This window comes from Zalophus californianus, chromosome 1 (assembly GCF_009762305.2).
Source record: "Zalophus californianus isolate mZalCal1 chromosome 1, mZalCal1.pri.v2, whole genome shotgun sequence".
In the NCBI taxonomy this organism is placed as follows: domain Eukaryota; kingdom Metazoa; phylum Chordata; class Mammalia; order Carnivora; family Otariidae; genus Zalophus; species Zalophus californianus.
In genome coordinates, this window is record NC_045595.1 from 168,433,848 (window position 1) to 168,453,912 (window position 20,065).

The following is a 20,065-nucleotide window of genomic DNA, read 5'->3' on the forward strand; positions in this document are numbered from 1 at the left end:
AATCCCATCTGATTATAATTATTTCAAGTTGACATGATCAGGGTATCTTAAAGATGAATGAATTCTTTCATGCCCCTAGACTTTCAAAATATTACAAGTGGCTAACTAGCTGAACCAAGTTCATCCTGAGTGTGTTTTTGAAGTGGGAAATATCTTAATCATTGGGGATTTCCAGTATAGGAATGTACTTTCTTTGAAAAGAATACCTAAATTTTAGAAGAAAGTTTCCTAAGTAGTTTTCTGAAGAGGTTAAAAAATATGGAAAAAAATCAATTTCATTCACTATGCCGAATTCACACAGAGACCAAAAGAAAAGATCAGTGTTAATGTGTGGCTCAAATGAATAGCTGTTGCTATTTTTTGGCCACAAATGTTTTTAAGTATCTTAGTTTCCTATGTGAGTTATTTGTTTTTCTAAAGGTTCACTGTCATAACCTATTGGTTTTTTTTTTTTTTTTTACTGTGTATAATAATGGAAAAATCTCTATGCATTGTTGTTGTTATTTTTAATTAGGAGCACTTGAATACAAAATTCTAGGGAATATTTGCAATACAACCTCTCCTTTCCAGAAACTCTTATTTATGAGTGAGAATGATTTGAGAGTTTTCCAAGTATTGAGTTGTGACTTTTTTCTTCATTCCAATGCCAATTTAAATCTTAAAGAATTACCTAGGGTTCATGAGATGGAATTCTGAAGAATCCCTGGTGGAAATGCACAATAAATTTGTTGACTGCCTGGTGGGAAGAATTAAGAGCAAAATAGATTTCTTGAAATAATCTGTTACTTGATGATGTTTGAATGAATTATATTTGGGCACTGTGTTATGAAGAAGTAAGGTGAATTGTTTGTTCTCTGACTTTTTAGCTAAGAATGAAACGTTGGCATTACCTGCTGAATCTAAAACACCAGAGGTAGAAAAAATCCCAGCACAACCCGTAACAGGTAATGAGATCCATATGTCGTTAACTTCGAGAGAATAAATATTTTTTGAAATGGTAAATGATTAATGAGTTTGTACTTGTTTTCAGTGAAGGGCCACTAGGAGATTAATTTTCATCATAAGCACAAACAATAAGACATTGTAGATCCTTAATTTAACATTCAGAAAAACAGCTAATGCAGAAGAACTATGGACTCATATGACCTGATGTGTAATATGGAAAAGCTGTATTTTTCATGCTAAGTGAAAGTTGTCATCTCAACATTCTGAGATATTTTTATACTAAAATATAATACTATGGTTTATGTGCTTTCCTTTTATATGAAGATATGAGCTCATTTTTCATTTCTTTCACAAGTGGTCATTTTAGCAAAATGCCAATATTCCCTCCCAAATCCACAGCTTGATAACTATGAAAGTCCCCTAGAATCATTTAGAACAATTAGAATTAATTGTTCTATGGAAGATTAATAATCCTAGTACAAAGAAATATATAATAGTTTGTTGAAAATCCTTTAAAGAATAGTTGCGGGATACATTTTCCCCATAGTTTATTAGCCTTTACTAACAAACATTCAGGATTTCTTGTCTGAATGAACTGCCTAAGTCCTGCCTACCGGGGACATATTACCCTATGAACAACAGAGTTTTTGCCAGAGCAGTACCACCTCATCCAGAACCCAGTAAAACAAACATCTGGCAAGAATTTCCCCAAATCTTCATTTAGCAAAATATCTCCAATCTAAAGTGAATTTTGTAATCCACAAAATTTCCACAAATTGAAATATCAGTGATATTTACCTTGCACTAAACTCTTGGATTCATAGCCAGTCCAGAAGAGCTAAAGATTGGCAGGGAAATAAAATAACTTGATTTCAAGAAACCTATTCAAGTAGGAATATTTCTGACAGAGTAAGACATATAGGCTCCTACCTACATGGGAGATGGACCTTCCATCCCCCACCTTCATGGGTGTTGGGACAAAGGAACAAACTAAGATACTGGAATACTTTATTCAAATAAAATTCCTAGGTAATTTTTCTAATTTCAGTATAATTTGTCAATACCAAGAAAAGCATAGGCATGATCCAGTAGATTCCAAGTTATTTTCTGCCCCAAAGATCCTACCCATTTTTCCCGTTTATACTTTCCTCTCTTGGCACAGCATCTGACGGGAGAGTCTACAGATCTCTTCATTCTCTGCCAAAGCTTCTTCAGAATTTTCCTATACAGAAACACTTAGGCAAACACCATGCCTTATTATTCAGTGTTGTGTTTGTGTCTCACAGCTGAGCATTTGAGTCCTTACCATAATTACAATCCAGTTCCAAGCTTTGTATGTTGACTGCAGTTTGGAAGAGAGAAATCTTTTATGTAAATCATTCTAAATAAACCTTTTTGCCTTGGGTCATTATTTTATCTGCCCATTTATTAGTTCATTTAATATTTGTCATATGCTTGCTTACTATACCTCAGACATTGTGCTGAGTCCTGGAGATAATAAGGAAGAAAAAGGCAGGCAAGGAAAAAATTATGATTAATAAGGGCTTTCTCACCAAGATCAGCTCACTGTGCTTTTTGGAACACATGGGAAGTGGACCAAGCTCATCGAGGAAGGGTTGGAGGAAGTGTCGGCTCAGGCATCTGGGGCAAGCCAGGGAGTCCTGAATTAACTTGAAAAGAATTGGTCAATTTAAGCGTCAGTTCCTAATTCTAAAGGGCAACAGAAACACCTTATGATCTTTGGTTCCTTCATTATTTGTACGTGAATTTGTAAAGTTGTCTTTTTTTACCTTCCAGTGACTGCTGAGTCAGTGCCAAGGACCACGAAACCCACTGTGTCTAGCGCATTAGAATTTTCAGAAAAAACACTGGGTAATTCTTTTTTTTTTTTTTCTTAAATAACTCCCAATGCTCATAGAAACAAAAAGTAACCCCAATGCCTTAGTTCCCCCCTACCTTTTATTTCCCCCCTTTACTAGCAGTCGTTAACTTTCCTATTTCTTGGACCAATTCCATTACAGAGTTAACAACAGGCCTTGATCCTGGTGACTGATATTCTAGGCAGCTCGGGATGCTAGATGCTGACTACGCACAGCTTTTACTAGTCTCTTGGGATGTATAGAAAAAACTCAGAATGCCAGCCTTTTAACCCACAAATCTTGGAGGGGTGGGGGAAACCTGGAAGTCTGGACTGTGTTTGTGCTTTCTGTTTATTGCAGTAGGCTTCCCAAGTCTTGTGTGCACTGAACTTGAGGAGAATACCCCAAAGTATCCTGCTTTTTAATAAGAATTTCATGTCATGCAAGTTAACTGCATCTTGGCCCAAAAGAGTCTTGCTTTGTTGTCTTCTGTTGAAAAAAAAAAAAAAAAGTAGCATGCGTTTTGTTGTGTACTCGTGATGTTGATCCTCCATGCCACATCACGCACTTTGAAACTATACCTTCACATTTTAACAGCTATGTGAAGCTTTTCCCCGGGGAAGCCAGCTACTTCCATGAAGGCATCAGCTACCCTGTGCACACTGTGTTATGAGCATGCTTCCCATGATTAAGTGTGAGCCACAATGTCAAATCCTGCCTTGGGGAGTTGCTGACCGAATTCTTCTTTATTTTAGTTCTCAGCGAAAGGACCCCGGAAACCCTGCAAACTATTCTAATACCTAGGTTTGAATTGCCACTGAGCACTCTAGGTAAAAATTATTAAACATTACAGTGTGTTATTACCTTGGAAATTTTATGCATGCTTTAAAGAAATCCTTAGGCTAATTCATTCAAATTGATCTCCTTATAGGAAAGAAGGGACACATGGTTTATAGAACAATAAGCTCCCCAACACTAAGGCCTTAACTGTTATTAAATATTTTATAATTTAGAATCCTAAAGAGTCCTTAACACAAATCTTTTGGGGGGTTTTCTTTTTGGTGATTGTATTTTGATATTATATTTGATTCTTTTTATTCAAAATCATTGTGTCACTGAATAAACTATTTTCTATACTTTTCCTAAATATCTTTTTACTCAGTTGTTTCTCCAGATGGAGAAGATATGTCTATGTTATTTTGGCAGACTGTTTATTAGAATTTGAGTGCAATATCAAAAATTGTTGGAGTGGGAGCTTAAGTATAATGCTATGTAATTACTGAAATTCTATTTTCCATTAGATGGACATTTTTTAGTTCAGATGTGTTTGGTGCTTGATTTAAGTTCAAAGAAAATATATGTAAGGGCACACATACACATGACTAAAGAAATTAGGAAAGTAGTAAGGGTGAAAAGAACAATCCAAATTCTTCAAATTTAGTAGCTTGATTATAAAAAATAGAAAAAGAAGTTTATTATAGTATCCAGCGTCAAAACCACAAGAGTAAGAAATACTACTAACAATACCTTACTTGACATAAGTAATTTGCCTTTTTGTGTTTGTTTTTTGTTTTTGCAAGCTTGAGATTTTGAAAAATCTTTTCCGTTACTTGTACCTCAGGTTATAACATTTGTTATGTGTTTCATTACAGCTCCAAAAAGGCTTCCAGAATTTCCTCAGGCAAACACACCCTTTCCCTTTGAGAAGCCTGAGGGCACTCTGGGTAATAGTAACACCTTAAAGCTGGCATTAAGATAGCGGGGGTGATGGCTTAATTCTGTAGGAAACGCTTACTGGACCCTATCTTAGCAAACCTCAATGAACTGATGAATTCCATTAACTTCAGCCAAACAAGGGGATGATTTAAAAACAAACAGAAAAAACCTATTTGATTTTTATACTTATGTAACAATCATAAGTATGTTAATTTTATACAGGTTTGGGGTTTATCCTGAAAAATGTTGGAAGTATGACACTGAACTCTGGTTTCTCTTTTTTTAAAAGAAATCAGGCCTCAACCGAAACCAAGAGTTAGGCACTTAACCGACTTCACCACCCAGGCACCCCCAAAATCTGGTCTCATTCTGATCACTAATCAAATGCTCTCTGGATAGATGCATATTGATTTCTTGATATAAAATGACTTTGGATTGGATTAGCATGTGCTTTTTTATTGCAAGCTTCTGGTAGCCATTTAACCATACCGGCAACCTATTTCTGTCCTTTTCTTCAAAAAAGCAAAACAGAGCAAAAAACAAAACAAAAACCTTCAATGAATTCCATTTCTTTTTGCTGTAGCTTCGAGTGAAAAGCCATGGATTGTGCCTACAAGTAAAACATCTGAAGATTCCAAACTTCTCCCACCTCAAACTGGTAATTTCATTCTTTTTTAAAAATAGATTGGACCAACAGTATTGAATAACTTGTTTTTATTTTTACAGTTTCCCTAGTTGATTATCAAAATAATTGTAGTAAATGGTTAAGCTATAATCCATTCTTGATACTTAGGGGAATATCATGTTTTTCTCAATGCAAAAGCAAAATGGTTTTGTATTTGTTTCAAAAATCTGTGTTTTAATGTCTGGATAGATAATTGGAAGTGTGGCTAGAAGATAAACTGTGAATTGTTTCATGGATTTTCTAGAGACCTCTTTTATGACATTGAGAACAGCAACAAAAATAACATACCATGTGTCTGACTTAGTGGTATCAGCTTAATGTCTCCCTTGTAGATAGATATTTGATTTTTCTCCAACAAAAATATTCAGTGAACATTTGAGAGCTCACTATGTGCAAGTTATTGCTAAATCCTAAAATCTGTAAGCATATTGTGATACAGAGGAAAGACCACAGGTCCTGGCATTAATAATGGACCTTCATTCTAGTTCTGGCTTTCCCATTAACAATATATTTGAGCTCTTTTTCTCTACTGTCCTGGGTCTTAGTTTGTTCTTTTGTAAACTGTGGCAATTGGCTTTTTTTCTCCTGAGAATTCCATGTTCCACCACTAAAACTGATGAGGGAGACAACTTCCCCTGAAACCTATTTCCTTACTTAAAAAGCCCTCTTTTATACATCTTTGCTGTCTAGCAGACAACTAAAAAGAATGATCAGCATGTGAGAATTATAAGAAAACCTCAGAAACCACTTCGGGTGATTACTTCTATGACTTTTGTTTTACTTGTTTGCATTTTAATTTTTGTGAACTTCTAGTTGTGATGTTTTGAATAAAAATTATGTAGTATGTAATGTGGTTGGAAGTTCATGTAATGAAGTTAAGAACACTGACATTTGGTGGTATTCCCCAGAATGGATTCCAGCAGAGAACTGGTTTGAGAAAGAGTGAGAATGTGCCTTCAGATTTTAGTCAAATTTTTCTTTCTTTGTTACATGTGATGGGCTCAGATCTCAGCAAAAGATAAAAGGGTGGCACCCCATGAAGTAAGCATGTCTATTAGAGTCTCTCCTCTCAAGTGGGAAAACACTTGAAAGTTGGCTGTGGTTGTCAACCAATCCAGAGAAGTCTCAAATTGGGTCTTTCTAAGGCTCCATTCCCCTAGTCACTGACCCTGAAACCCAAATGCAATTACTTAATGTGGGTGCAAAAATATCTTCAGCATTCCAGGTCACCTGAATGTAAAATCTGGGTTCGGGGTAGAGTTTCATACTGAGCCATCCCACAGGCACAGCGTGGGATGTGATTACAGGGCAACAACTCGTCTGTGGACCTGTGTGATGGCTTATCTGCTGCACTGTGGCGTGCCTGGCCTGACTCCCATATCATTCGTGAGGGTTACAGCTCTCCAAACTAAACTAGATGAACTCTTAGGTCCCTTTCATCTCTTAGCTTTTGGGTTATTAACCTTGGGGGCATAGGGTCAGCTAGGTTTCCCCTGAGCAGCCTATAGTTTTTTGATGTCTATGATTATTCAAGAGTGAACTGACCAAAACCTCAAGGAAACCATTTATGAAATGTTAATGGCTGAGTTGAACCAAGCTTTGGGGAGTGAGAATATGTTGGGAAGTGAGGACTGTAGGGTTACAAAGAGACAAAGATGGAGGAGATTAAAGATCTTCATAAAGGGAAGGTTCCTTTTGCCTCCACTTCCAGAAAAGGAATATTCTTGTCTTGCTCTGATGGAGTATGAATAGTGGCTCATACAGCAGGAAGCACTTGCATTATTCAGTTACCTCACTACTGCCGGAGCAAACTTAGGCTTCCAGAGAACTTGCAACTATTGACTGCCAACCCCCTCAGGATGAAGCATTGGGGCTTGTTATGGGCTGTAACAGTTCAGGAGGTAATGATTTCAGGCATGAACATTGGCCCTAGAAACTTCCTAGCCTTCCTTCACAAACATTTAAATTTTATACTTCTGCTACTAAGTATGATCCCTTAGACCAGAAGCATTGGTATCCCTGGGGAACTTGTTAAAAAGGCAGAATCTTGGGCTCTACTCCAAATCTATTGAATCAGGATCTGCTTTTTAAACAAGATTTCCAGGTAATTGCTATGAACAGTAAAGTTTGAGAAGCACTACTTTAGTCTATAATAGTTCACATGGTGTAGGTAAGAATCATCAAATGTGGTCAATTATAGGATGAGAGGCCTCAAGTCAATATAAGATTAGTTTCTCAAAGTGGGTGATTAAGTATCTCTTGTTTCTACTAATACACACAATGCTTCTATCTCTTACATAAGTGTTCTGTGGCCTCTTCTTACTTGTTAAATTTCAAATTAAAACTTATCCTATATACTGTGGTTTGATAAATTGATATGTTCATGCCATCCTTTCATTCATTTCAGCCTTTCCTGTTTCTTGTGATTGATTTTGTGTGAATTTATACATGGACTACGTTTCTATTTCCTAGTTTTAGTGTATATGATTATTTTACTTTCCACTTACCATGGTTTCCTAATGCAACTGTTTTTAGAAATTAAGAAGAGAGAGAGGTAGAGATAGTCTGGAAAGCTGTTCCATAAAACTATTGGTCCCATTTTTAGTTGTTGTATCCTTTGAAGAAATGATATATTTAGCTGGTATGAATGAACAAAATGAACACATTTTGTTTTCTCTGTTGGGATACAGTGTATCTAGACTTATTATATCAATTCCTTTCAGCCAAAGACCACTAGAGCCACACCTGTTTTTGAACAAAGTTAGTATTTACTTATTGCAACAAGAGAGAATGCAGAGCATGAGAAACTGTGGGATCTCTTGGTAAAAGGGTGCTGGAGAGGACTTATTGTGGGACGTGGCCCTGTTTTAGGTGATTCTGGGGAGGGTCCAAGGAAGTGGTGCTTTGCTCTGGAATGGCTGCTCCCAGAAAGTAGGAGTAATTCTATAACTGAATATCGTAATTCTTAACTAGAAGTGAAGAAGAACAGAGTGAAGCAAAGTTGTGATTGGTAAATTCATATTAGCCAGAATGTGGGGACAGTAATTTTTGTGTTCATGCATTTGTGTTCCACACAATTACAGAATGGTATTGTTTTTGTCTTGATCCATCTTGGTCACTAAGTGGTCTTGTCTGATGTTGGTGTTCTTTCAAATTGTTAATGCTCAGCAGGAGAACACCACAACCTAGCTGTGGATGCCAGGCCAGCTCCTGGATGCCAGGGACTGCTTTTCTTTGTCAACCATTAAGTGCGATTTATCAATACCTCTTGTAAAACTCATTTTGCTTCAGCACTGCTGGATTTGTGTTTTCCACATTTACTTCATATTTTGTATCAAATCATCAGAATTCATGCTCTCAAAAAGATGTCTGTGTTACTTTGGGTTATAAAAAGCTATATGGAAATTCTAACTTGCATGCTGATTATTGAAATCCCTAGGTCATCTCAACAGTTGATGAAAGAGTGGGACAGGGTATTTGGAATTTGGAATATCCCAGAAAATCTGAGAAGTGTAGCCATCAAAAATACTCTTCCCCACTTTTAGCCTACTTGCCCTAATCTTTCATTAGTGCTGCATTTTGTGATCTCATTATTTGATATTATATTTTGTATTAAGCCTTCTCTAAAGTATGTTTAAGTAGGATTGATTGATTTTTTTATTCCCTTAGCAAATCAAATTTTTCTTAAAGTTTAGAAAGGAGATCATAAAAATCTGCTCTATAATTATATACCAGAATATATACTACTTTAAAGATTTTTTAAAAAGATTTTGTTTATTTGAGAGAGAGAGAGATTGAGCATGAGTGGGGGGAGGAGCAGAAGAAGAGGGATAAGCAGATTCCGTGCTGAGCGTGGATCCCACAACCCTGAGATCATGACCTGAGCCAAAATGAAGAGTCGGACACTTAACCAACAGAGCCACCCAAGTGCCCCTGGAATATATATATACACTTCTTCTTTATTTTATTTTATTTTATTTTATTTTATTTTATTTTATTTTATTTTATTTTATTTTACTTTATTTTATTTTATTTTATGTTATGTTAATCATCATACATTACATCATTAGTTTTTGATGTAGTGTTCCATGATTCATTGTTTGCATATAACACCCAGTGCTCTATGCAGTACGTGCCCTCCTTAATACCCATCACCAGGCTAACCCATCCCCCCACCCCCTCCCCTCTAGAACCCTCAGTTTGTTTCTCAGAGTCCATAGTCTCTCATGGTTTGTCTCCCCCTCCGATTTCCATCCCCCCTTCATTTTTCCCTTCCTGCTATCTTTTTTTTTTTTTTACATATAATGTATTACTTGTTTCAGAGGTACAGGTCTGTGATTCAACAGTCTCACACAATTCACAGCACTCATGATAGCACATACCCTCCCCAATGTCTATCACCCAGCCACCTCATCCCTCCAACTCCCCACCACTCCAGCAATCCTCAGTTTTTTTTTCCTGAGGTTAAGAATTCCTCATATCAGTGAGATCATATGATACATGTCTTTCTCTGATTGACTTATTTCGCTCAGCATAATACCCTCCAGTTCCATCCACATTGTTGCAAATGGCAAGATCTCATTCCTTTTGATGGCTGAATAATATTCCATTGTATATATATAACCACATTTTCTTTACCCATTCATCTGTTGAAGGACATCTTGGCTCTTTCCATAGTTTGGCTATGGTGGACATTGCTGCTATAAACATAGGGGTGCACGTATCCCTTCGGATCCCTCCATATGTATCTTTGGGGTAAATACCCAGTAGTGCAATTGCTGGATCATATGGTAGCTCTATTTTCAACTTTTTGAGGAACCTCCATACTGTTTTGCAGAGTGGCTGCACCAGCTTGCAGTCCCACCAACAGTATAGGAGGGTTCCCCTTTCTCCACATCCCTGCCAACATCTGTCATTTCCTGACTTGTTAATTTTAGCCATTCTGGCTGGTGTGAGGTGGTATCTCATTGAGGATTTGATTTGGATTTCCCTGATGCCAAGCTATGTTGTGCACTTTTTCATGTGTCTGTTGGCCATTTGGATGTCTTCTTTGGAAAAATGTCTGTTCATGTCTTCTGCCTATTTCTTGATTGGATTATTTGTTCTTTGGGTGTTGAGTTTGATAAATTCTTTATACATTTTGGATACTAGCCCTTTATCTGATATGTCATTTGCAAATATCTTCTCCCATTTTGTAGGTTGTCTTTTGTTGACTGTTTCTTTTGCTGTGCAAAAGCTTTTGATCTTGATGAAGTGCCAATAGTTCATTTTTGCCCTTGGCGATCTTTCTAGGAAGAAGTTGCTACAGCTGAGGTCAAAGAGGTTGCTGCCTGTGTTCTCCTTTAGGATTTTGATGGACTCCTATCTCACATTGAGGTCTTTCAACCATTTGGAGTCTATTTTTGTGTGTGGTGTAAGGAAATGGTCCAGTTTCCTTCTTCTACCTGTGGCTGTCCAATTTTCCCAACACCATTTGTTGAAGAGACTGCCTTTTTTCCATTGGACATTCTTTCCTGCTTTGTCGAAGATTAGTTGACCATAGAGTTGAGGGTCCATTTCTGGGCTCTCTATTCTGTTCCATTGATCTATGTGTCGGTTTTTGTGCCAGTACCATACTGTCTTGATGATTACAGCTTTGTAATAGAGCTTGAAGTCTGGAATTGTGATGCCACCAGCTTTGCTTTTCTTTTTCAATATTCCTCTGGCTATTTGGGGTCTCTTCTGGTTCCATACAAATTTTAGGATTATTTGTTCCATTTCTTTGAAAAAAGTGGATGATATTTTGATAGGGATTGCATTAAGTGTGTGGATTGTTCTAGGTAGCATTGACATCTTCACAATATTTGTTCTTTCAATCCATGAGCATGGAACGTTTCTTTGTGTCTTCCTCAATTTCTTTCATGAGTATTTTATAGTTTTCTGAGTACAGGTTCTTTGCCTCTTTGGTTAGATTTATTCCTAGGTATCTTATGGTTCTGGGTGCAATTGTAAATGGGATCGACTCCTTAATTGCTCTCTCTCCTGTCTTGTTGTTGGTGTATAGGAATGCCACTGATTTCTGGGCATTGATTTTATATCCTGCCACTTTACTGAATTCCTGTATGAGTTCTAGCAGTTTTGGGGTGGAGTCTTCTGGGTTTTCCACATAAAGTATCATATCATCTGCAAAGAGTGAGAGTTTGACTTCTTTGCTGATTTGGATGCCTTTTATTTCTTTTTATTGTCTGATTGCTGTGGCTAGGACTTCTAATACTATGTTGAATAGCAGTGGTGATAGTGGACATCCCTGCCATGTTCCTGATATTAGGAGGAAAGCTCTCAGTTTTTCCCCATTGAGAATGATATTCGCTGTAGGTTTTTCATAGATGGCTTTTATGATATTGCGGTATGTACCCTCTATCCCTATACTCTGAAGAGTTTTGATCAAGAAAGGATGCTGTACTTTGTCAAATGCTTTTTCTGCATCTATTGAGAGGATCATATGGTTCTTGTTCTTTCTTTTATTAATGTATTGTATCACATTGATTTGTGGATGTTGAACCAACCTTGCAGCCCAGAGATAAATCCCACTTGGTCATGGTGAATAATCCTTTTAATGTACTGTTGGATCTTATTGGCTAGTATTTTGGTGAGAATTTTTGCATCCATGTTCATCAAGGATATTGGTCTGTAATTCTCCTTTTTGATGAGGTCTTTTTCTGAAAGAACATCAAATAAAGGCTAAACCCAGCAGGAGAAGAGAAATAATAAAGATCAGAGCAGATATCAATGAAATAGAAACCAAAAGAACAGTAGAACAGATCAATGAAACTAGGAACTGGTTCTTTGAAAGAATTAACAAGATTGATAAACCCCTGGCCAGACTTATCAAAAAGAAAAGAGAAATGACCCAAATAAATAAAATCATAAATGAAAGAGGAGAGATTACAACTAACACCAAAGAAATACAATTATAAGAACATATTATGAGCAACTATATGCCAGCAAATTAGATAATCTGGAAGAAATGGCTGCATTCCTAGAGATGTATAAACTACCAAAACTGAACCAGGAAGAAATAGAAAACCTGAGTAGACCTATAACCACTAAGGAAACTGAAGCAGTAATCAAAAATCTCCCAACAAACAAAAGCCCAGGGCCAGATGGCTTCCCAGGGGAATTCTACCAAACATTTAAAGAGGAACTAATATCTATTCTTCTGAAACTGTTCCAAAAAATAGAAATGGAAGGAAAACTTCCAAACTCGTTTTATGAGGCCACCATTACCTTGATCCCAAAACCAGACAAAGACCCCATACTTCCTAAAATAAGTTCTATATTAAAAGAAAGTTGCCCACATTTTAGAAATACTTAAGTGCTTTTAACAATCATTAAGAAAAGTACATTTTTCTGATGATGCAATAGAATTGGTCTTAAGTTCTATTGGTAAGTAGCCAGTTGACTGATTTCTGTGTTACTATAGAGTGAGTTCTGGAAGAGCTCTCAGTACCTTCCACTCCCCACAAAGAATTCTGCATTTGCATGCATGTACATGTACTGGTTGGATTACCTCTTTACCGGAATAATACAGTTTTGTATTTGGACAAATTTGTATTTTTTTTCTATTAAGAGATTCAAAGGGTTGTATATATGCCATCATATTGATCCTCCAGAAGTCCCTGGAAGTAAAGAGAGCTATCATTTTCTTTTAAGGAGATAAGTAAGTTGCTTGCCCGTGAATGGGCAGAGGAGCAAAAACTAGATCCGCATTCATTTCTTTCCTAAGCTTCTCTCTAACAAACCACTCCTAGAGTGAAACAATATCATACAGCTTGCTTTGAAATTTTTTGTTGAACAGCTTCCCAACAGTTAATTAAATGTTATTAGGGTCAGGTACTTTCTAGATTTTTAAGAAATATTAAGTGGTCTATGAGAAAGGCTGGCCAGTTTCTGAAGTTCAATCTTATTGCAAATGTGATCACTAATCTGTGAACTATAGAGTGAGACAAAGCTGGGCTAATAACCAACTCAACTATTTAGCAGTTATGTGATGTAGACAAGTGATTTAACCTCTTAGAGCCCCAGTCTCCCCACCTATAAAATGGAAATAATATATTATTTATAATATATAGTATAACAACAAATTACTAAAAAGAAAGGAAGGAAGAAAGAAGGAAGAGAGAAAATAAAAAGACTAAGCTCACATATATATGAGTGTATCAAATGATTCTTGGGTCTTCATTTGACTTATTTAAACATTTTTTTATGAAGAATGGAAAGGGTATGTGCATTGTTATTTAAAGAGACCCTGCCCCCCATGGAATGGTCTGATGTCCTATTCACCCCATGGCACGAATGTATCACACAGCCACACTGTGGAGTTAGAGTGGCAGCCTTAATCATTCTATAAACTCTGAGACCCTTTCTAGGCTCAGGAAGTAAAATGATGCGTGACCAATGGGCTGTGTTTTTCCATGGACATCAGAGGAGGGAGAAGCAGCATAAATGCTGCGTCTATATCATCCCATAGCTGGGGCACATGCATGATTTCTAACTCCCTTTATATCATGGCGGGGGGGCGGGGATGGAAATCAGCATTTTGTTTCTGGTTTCATAATGTCATTGGTGTTAAGCCTCCTTGACTTCCTTGATCATCCCCTTAAAAAGACCATCACTTAGTCCCAGGAAGATTTAAAGTCCAATTCAAGCAAAGAAAATGGTTTCTTTTTATAACCCAAGATGATTCGACATGTTTACTTTCATCCTTAGAAAACTCTCCTGCCTGTTCTTTCCCCAGTGTGTCCAGAATAACCGATTTTTCCCTCCAAATGCACTGTGACTTATTACTAAGAAGACTCCTTCTTCTGACATAATTCCTTCCCCTTGAACGATAAACAGTTCTCTTTAGAGGCTTGCCCTTAACAAGGGAGTCTGAACTGAGAACAGTCCGCCTCAGTCTCCTCATTCGAATCCACTTTGGGAATCCACTAATTATTTTCAGTACTTTGTAGATCTTCAGTAAATTACAATATGCACATAAGCTCTCTACATCATTTAAAGAGCTGAAAGCTGAATGACCAGCACACCCGAGGAGTGGTATACTGGTTGGAAAGTTGTGGCCACAGGTGGTTTGCTCGGAGTGGTTGAAAAGAGATTGAACTCTATCTGCATCTGGATCTTACTGCCTCCTTGTGAGGTGTTGATGAGTGCAGATCTGGCCCACCCAACTGGATGAAGCCCTAGAGAGGAGAAGAAGTAGGGATGAGTTGTGTTGTTGATGCTTTGAGAGTCGGAAAATAGGATTCAAGGGCAGCAGATGGTTTACAGATTCACTTTGAGATTTACAGCCTCAGCCTTTGGTTTTGCTTCAGGAGCATTTTCTTGTAGGCACTGTTTTCACAAATTTCAAGGCCAACCAGAGAGGTATTTTATTTTTCCACGAACTGAGGAAAGCATTATTTATTTATTTCAGTGGTACTGAGAACTCTGTGTGTGGTGTTCATAAATGCTTTTCTCATCTACCTATTTATTGATAGTCCTGTGGTATTTTCCCATTGCTCCTTCATATATGTTTTTAGGATTCTATTTCCATGGCAGGGGATGGCCACATAAGCATGTGGCAGGTGATTAATTGTGTAGCGGAGGAAGAGATCTGTGTGCATACATATGTGTATCGTAAGATAATTAAAGGGACCTATTCATTTATTTTCCATTTGTCCTAAGAGCATAAACTACCCAGCTGTCAAACCCACTGTTATTTGTTCACTATAATGGCCATCTTGCAGATCAACTCTATTAATTCTATTAATTAATAAAATAATTATTTTTATTAATTTTATCGTGTTTCTACCATGTACCAGACTCTGGGGTAAAATAAAGCTTGGGGTGTTTAATGAGCATGACTGATGCAATTTCTGTCCTAATGAGATTGTTCATCTAAGAATTTGTTTAAAAAGGAAAGTCTTTCACATGGTTACCAATATTCATGGAATTTGACGAAAATAAGTTGATAAATTCTTGGTAATTGGAAATGCCTTATCTGTGTGCCATCATATGTTTCCAGAGCAATACCAGAGCATTTTTATGATGGAATTTGCATCTAATCAGTTTTTACAAACTAGAAATATACAGCCAACAACATGTACTCTAACAATGTGGTTTTAGGAAGTTGTGAGCAAATGAGCAAATGGTAGTATGCCTTATTTCATACTAATACTTTTTCTGAAAAATACAAAAGTAAAACTTGGTTATTAGTCATTACTGTTTTTTGAAAGAAAGTTAATAATTGCTTTTTCTAACCTTTGAATTGAACTACCTACTTTACTTACATTAGATTGGTTCTGCAACTTTTGGTCCCATTTATGTTCTGTGAATGCAAGATTAGAGAATGTGCTTAACGTCACATGGGAGCATTTCATCCACTGAAGTAAACATTGGTGATAGAAGATGTTTGCCTCTAAACAATAATGCATCATAGCATGTAGAGTGTCTAACAAATATAAGGGTTTGCTCTAAACTCTTAGCTATCACTTTCATAGCTGGAGTAGCCTTTTAAAAAGCCAGGGATGTCTAACCATTTCACACATTTTACTCTGGTATAGAAATACTCTGGAATTTTGTAAAGAAATCAAGAGCTGTTGATTTTTAGAGAAGTCCATTTCTGACACTCTTTTTTCCTCCAACATCTATTACTTCAAAGTCAAAAAAGCATGTTTAACCTATGAGCCAAGCAAGGTGGTGGGGTGTCTCTCAAAGCTGCCCAAACAACATAAAACTGCTAACAAGAGGGGTTTGTGAGTTGTTAGCCCTCTTGTTCTTAACTCACTCAACTCTCAGAAACTCCAGAAACAGAAATAGCAGGGACCAAGCCTCCTGGCAGATGTGTTATTTTAATCTTTTTTTTTTTTTTAAAGATTTATTTATTAGACAGACAATGAGAGAGGGAACACAAGCAGGGGAGTGGGAGAGGGAGAAGCAGGCCTCCTGCCGAGTAGGGAACCTGAGGCGGGGCTCCATCCCAGGACCCTGGGATCGTCACCCAAGCCGAAGGTAGACGCTTAATGACCGAGCCCCCAGGTGCCCCTAATCTTAAGTATATTTGAGAAAATGTTTGGAAGTTAGAGGTCCCTGACATGAGCCACAGTGGCCATTGGATGATGCAAGGAGGGCTTCTTTCTCCAGTATATGCCTTCTAGGAATAACATGAGGGAAGAAGGCAGCCTAGCTTGGAACCTCCAGAATAAAAGTAGAAAGAGGGTAAATAAATATCTCTTGGGACAAAAAGTACAGAATCTAGGAAAGATGGTTCAACATTACTAGATAAAAGGGAAATGTGGGACTTAGGGTAAGAGACAGTTGTGGCATTTTTCAAAAGCAAACAGCGATATAAATAAAAGTCAAACATTTTATAATTTCTGGTATGAGAAGTTTAAATACAAGTTGGTAAAGTTTTCCTAACTTGTTTAGAATCAGATAGAGCTGACTCTGCAACATCCATGACTTGAAGTTGGCTTAACACAAGCCTCAGATCAACAACTGTCAGCATTTTTGTACTTTAAAAGGTCAGTCACTGGGGCGCCTGGGTGACTCAGTTGGTTAAGCGTCTGCCTTTGGCTGAGGTCACAGTCCTGGGGTCCTGGAGAGCCTGCTTCTCCCTCTCCCTCTGCAACAGCACCCCCCCCCCCCCCGCCCTGCCCGGCTCATGTCCTCTCTCTCAAATAAATAAAATCTTAAAAAAAAAAAAAGTTAAGCATTCTTATCTGATCCTTTAAAATTGTAGCAAGGCTCAAGAAAACTTTGCATCACAATGTAATGGATCTACTCTTAGAACATTTGCATGACTCATGATGTTCTTTCTGTTTTTGAAGATTTTGCAAAGCAGTAGATTCCCCTTCATGGGAATTGAAATCTATTTCCTGCTTCTTTCGTGTGTGGTGCACTATGAACTGCCTCTCTGTGTCTCGCGGTGCGATATTCTCTTTCTTCCACCTTCACCTAGCACGGGCTCAAAATCACGACAGTGTCACTGGACTACAAGTAATTGCTAAGTAAATTTTCCTGTGAATTCCTGCCTTTTTAGTTTATTTCTGTACAGCCATTTTGAATGGGTATGGAAAGTAACATCTACCTCATAACAATGCCTTGTCTACACCTCCCATTACCGTAGTGACCGCTCTTTGTGCGGAAAACAGAACATTTTTATTTTGATGCTGTTCTTGCTTACAGATTCAACTCTTACATGGACATGAAATGTATCCCTGTGTTGAAATCAACCGTTATTTTTAAGGTCGCCCTGCTTTCTTTATTTTAGGTAGTATATGAAATTGATCCTGAAATCCACCTAGTCTGTAAAAGGGCTACAGGGAATATAGAAAAGAAAGCTGCTTCTAGGTAAAGAGGCAGGAGCTGTGGTGCAAGAGGAGAGCACTGGTCTTAACTCGGCTCTTCCTGGCCCTGTTAATGGGATGGAAAATATGCTGAACTTGACAATCCCAGTGTGGGACCACTGGCAACTGTCTTCACCGCTGTGAATCTCAACTTTGTTGCCTAGAAAACGGAGATAATACCCCATTATCTGGAAAATGGGGAGGATGTCTACCTCACCTATTTCTCAGGGATGTTGAGAGGGTTAAATAAGCCAATAGGTGAGAAAGTGCTGTGCAAACTGAAAAGTGCAGTCCAAACATCAGATTCCACGGTGGTAACTTTTTACCAGGTAGGAAGACTAAGCAGTAGACTCTGTGCAAAAAGCTTCAGTGCGACCACTCTTTCCTTCTTTGGAAATCTCTCCTCAAACTGCGTCTGACTCATATATGTTTATAGTCTTCGAAGCTCTTTGATTTAGAGCTGGAACCACTTCATTGTAAATATATAGCACTATGTGCACATCACCCTCGAGGCCAGTGTCCAGCTCACTGTAGAAAAAGCTTTAGTTCAGGGGAAAAAGACTGGAGGCAAGTCTTAGTGATTGCTCACGCGTTAGTGACAAGACCAGTAGCCCAGAGCCGACATTCACTAGGCACCTACACAAGATTCTCTTGTAACTAGCATTAAATTATGTCATGAAACCTTTTAAAATTAATCAAAATTAACATCTTCTCTTTTGTTTTACCTTTTCTTTTTAAAAGCCGCTTACGATGTTTTCTCAAGCCCTGCGACATCAGATGAGCCTGAAATGTCAGAACCCCACACAGGTACATCCAGCTTCTCAAGGCTTTCTTTGGATGCCAGATAATTCTGACAGCACTGCACCTACTTCTCGCTTTGATCTTTGCAGAGTGAGAAAGCACAGCCTTTAGAGCTCTGCGGGAGGGAAATGGTTGTCTGTGTCAGGGAGATGAATTCCACCCATTTCTCTGTTGAGTGGTTATTTCTTTATATCCATCAGTAATAATCTCTGCCACATGTGCGAGATGCAGATAGATTTGGTTGCCACTGAGCCAAAGTCATGTAATGGCCTATTGCTCTATTATCAATAGCATTCGAAGAAGGTTTTAGGTTCTTAGAGAGTTTTCTGTAGAGCAGTGGTTCTCAAATGTCTCAATGCCTAGAGACATTTTCGATTGTCACAACTGGGGAAGGTGGTAATGACATCAAGTGGGTAGAGACCAGGGATACTGCCAAACCCCTGCAAATATACAGGACAGGCCCTCTCCCCCTACCCAACAAGGAATTATCCACCCCTAAATGGCAGTGGTACTGAGGTGAAAAATCCTGCCCTAGAGCAATCATGTCATTCATTTGTCTACTGAAGTCCAGTTGGGTCTAATCTTTAACATTCACTCACTGATCCTTCTACAAATGAGTTTAACTCAATCTAATAGTTCCTTTTAGCAAGAATTTATTAAGCACCTACTAAACTAGGTACCGTGAGAGATTCAGAGTAAATATGACTGGTCTCGGGCACCTGGGTGGCTCAATTGGTTAAGCGACTGCCTTCGGCTCAGGTCATGATCCTGGAGTCCTGGGATCGGGCCCCACATCAGGCTCCCTGCTCAGCGGGGAGTCTGCTTCTCCCTCTGACCCTCCCCCCTCTCATGTGCTCTCTCTCTCTCTCTCATTCTTGCTCTCTCAAGTAAGTAAGTAAATAAAATCTTTAAAAAAAAAATATGACTGGTCTCTGCTAGACATATATATCTTATATTTTTTGTATATTTATCCTTATCTTGGCATTATTTGTGCCCTGATAAAGGCAAATAATTTTAAATAGCAGCAGAAAATAAGGGGAAAAAATGAAATAGAATGCTAACAGTGGGTTTGGCTAGTAGTTAAGAAACAAAAGTGAGAAACCAGAAAAACCAGTTGAAAACAAGTTAAATATATGCAACATTGTTTTTATCATGGTTTTTAATGTTTAAAGTATGTATGTTTTGAAAAGTGAGTTCATCTTCAGCTCCTAATGAATCACTAGTTTAAAAATGTTGGTCACCTCTCCTTCAAGTCTTCATGATACTTTTCCCCATCTGAGGCATAATTTATTACTCATGAATTTGTGTTTTATTCTTGGGGCCTTCTGCTTTTATAAATGTTGACATTTATTCCAACAGCAACAAGTGATCCATTTCTGGACTCTGTCCCACCTAAAACTTCTAGAACTCTTGAACAGCCAAGGGCAACACTGGGTAATGTTTTTAACAGAAAAACCCTACTTTATTTTCCATCAAAAGAAAATCCATGTGAATGCCATTCTTCCAAATGACCATTTCATTCCATCACATCTAATCATTTATTTTGTTCTTACTTCTGAATGTATTTTTTTTTTTTTTTTTTTTTTTGCTGTAATGCAGGCAACTTACGTTCCATTTTGGGCATTCTCTCTCTCTCTCTTTTGAACTGTAATAGATGATCATTTTTTCCATCTTTAAAGGAATGAAAAGCTTTG

At 37.7% G+C, this 20,065-nt stretch overlaps 1 protein-coding gene across 13 annotated transcripts in view; it reads left to right on the plus strand.

Annotated features, from left to right (window-relative positions):
• LOC113916108 (ABI family member 3 binding protein) overlaps window positions 1–20,065 on the plus strand; it is a 239,687-nt gene that overhangs the window by 114,722 nt on the left and 104,900 nt on the right. For 9 of the 13 annotated variants that reach the window (XM_035722968.1, XM_027581964.2, XM_027581976.2 and 6 more), the window contains exons 10-16: window positions 867–944; window positions 2,743–2,817; window positions 3,560–3,634; window positions 4,457–4,528; window positions 5,104–5,178; window positions 18,312–18,377; window positions 19,731–19,805. In XM_035722968.1, coding sequence (XP_035578861.1) covers window positions 867–944; window positions 2,743–2,817; window positions 3,560–3,634; window positions 4,457–4,528; window positions 5,104–5,178; window positions 18,312–18,377; window positions 19,731–19,805 — 516 coding nt within the window. The remainder of the gene's footprint in view (window positions 1–866; window positions 945–2,742; window positions 2,818–3,559; window positions 3,635–4,456; window positions 4,529–5,103; window positions 5,179–18,311; window positions 18,378–19,730; window positions 19,806–20,065) is intronic. The other 4 variants (XM_027581996.2, XM_027581995.2, XM_035723085.1 and 1 more) reach the window with 1 other exon arrangement.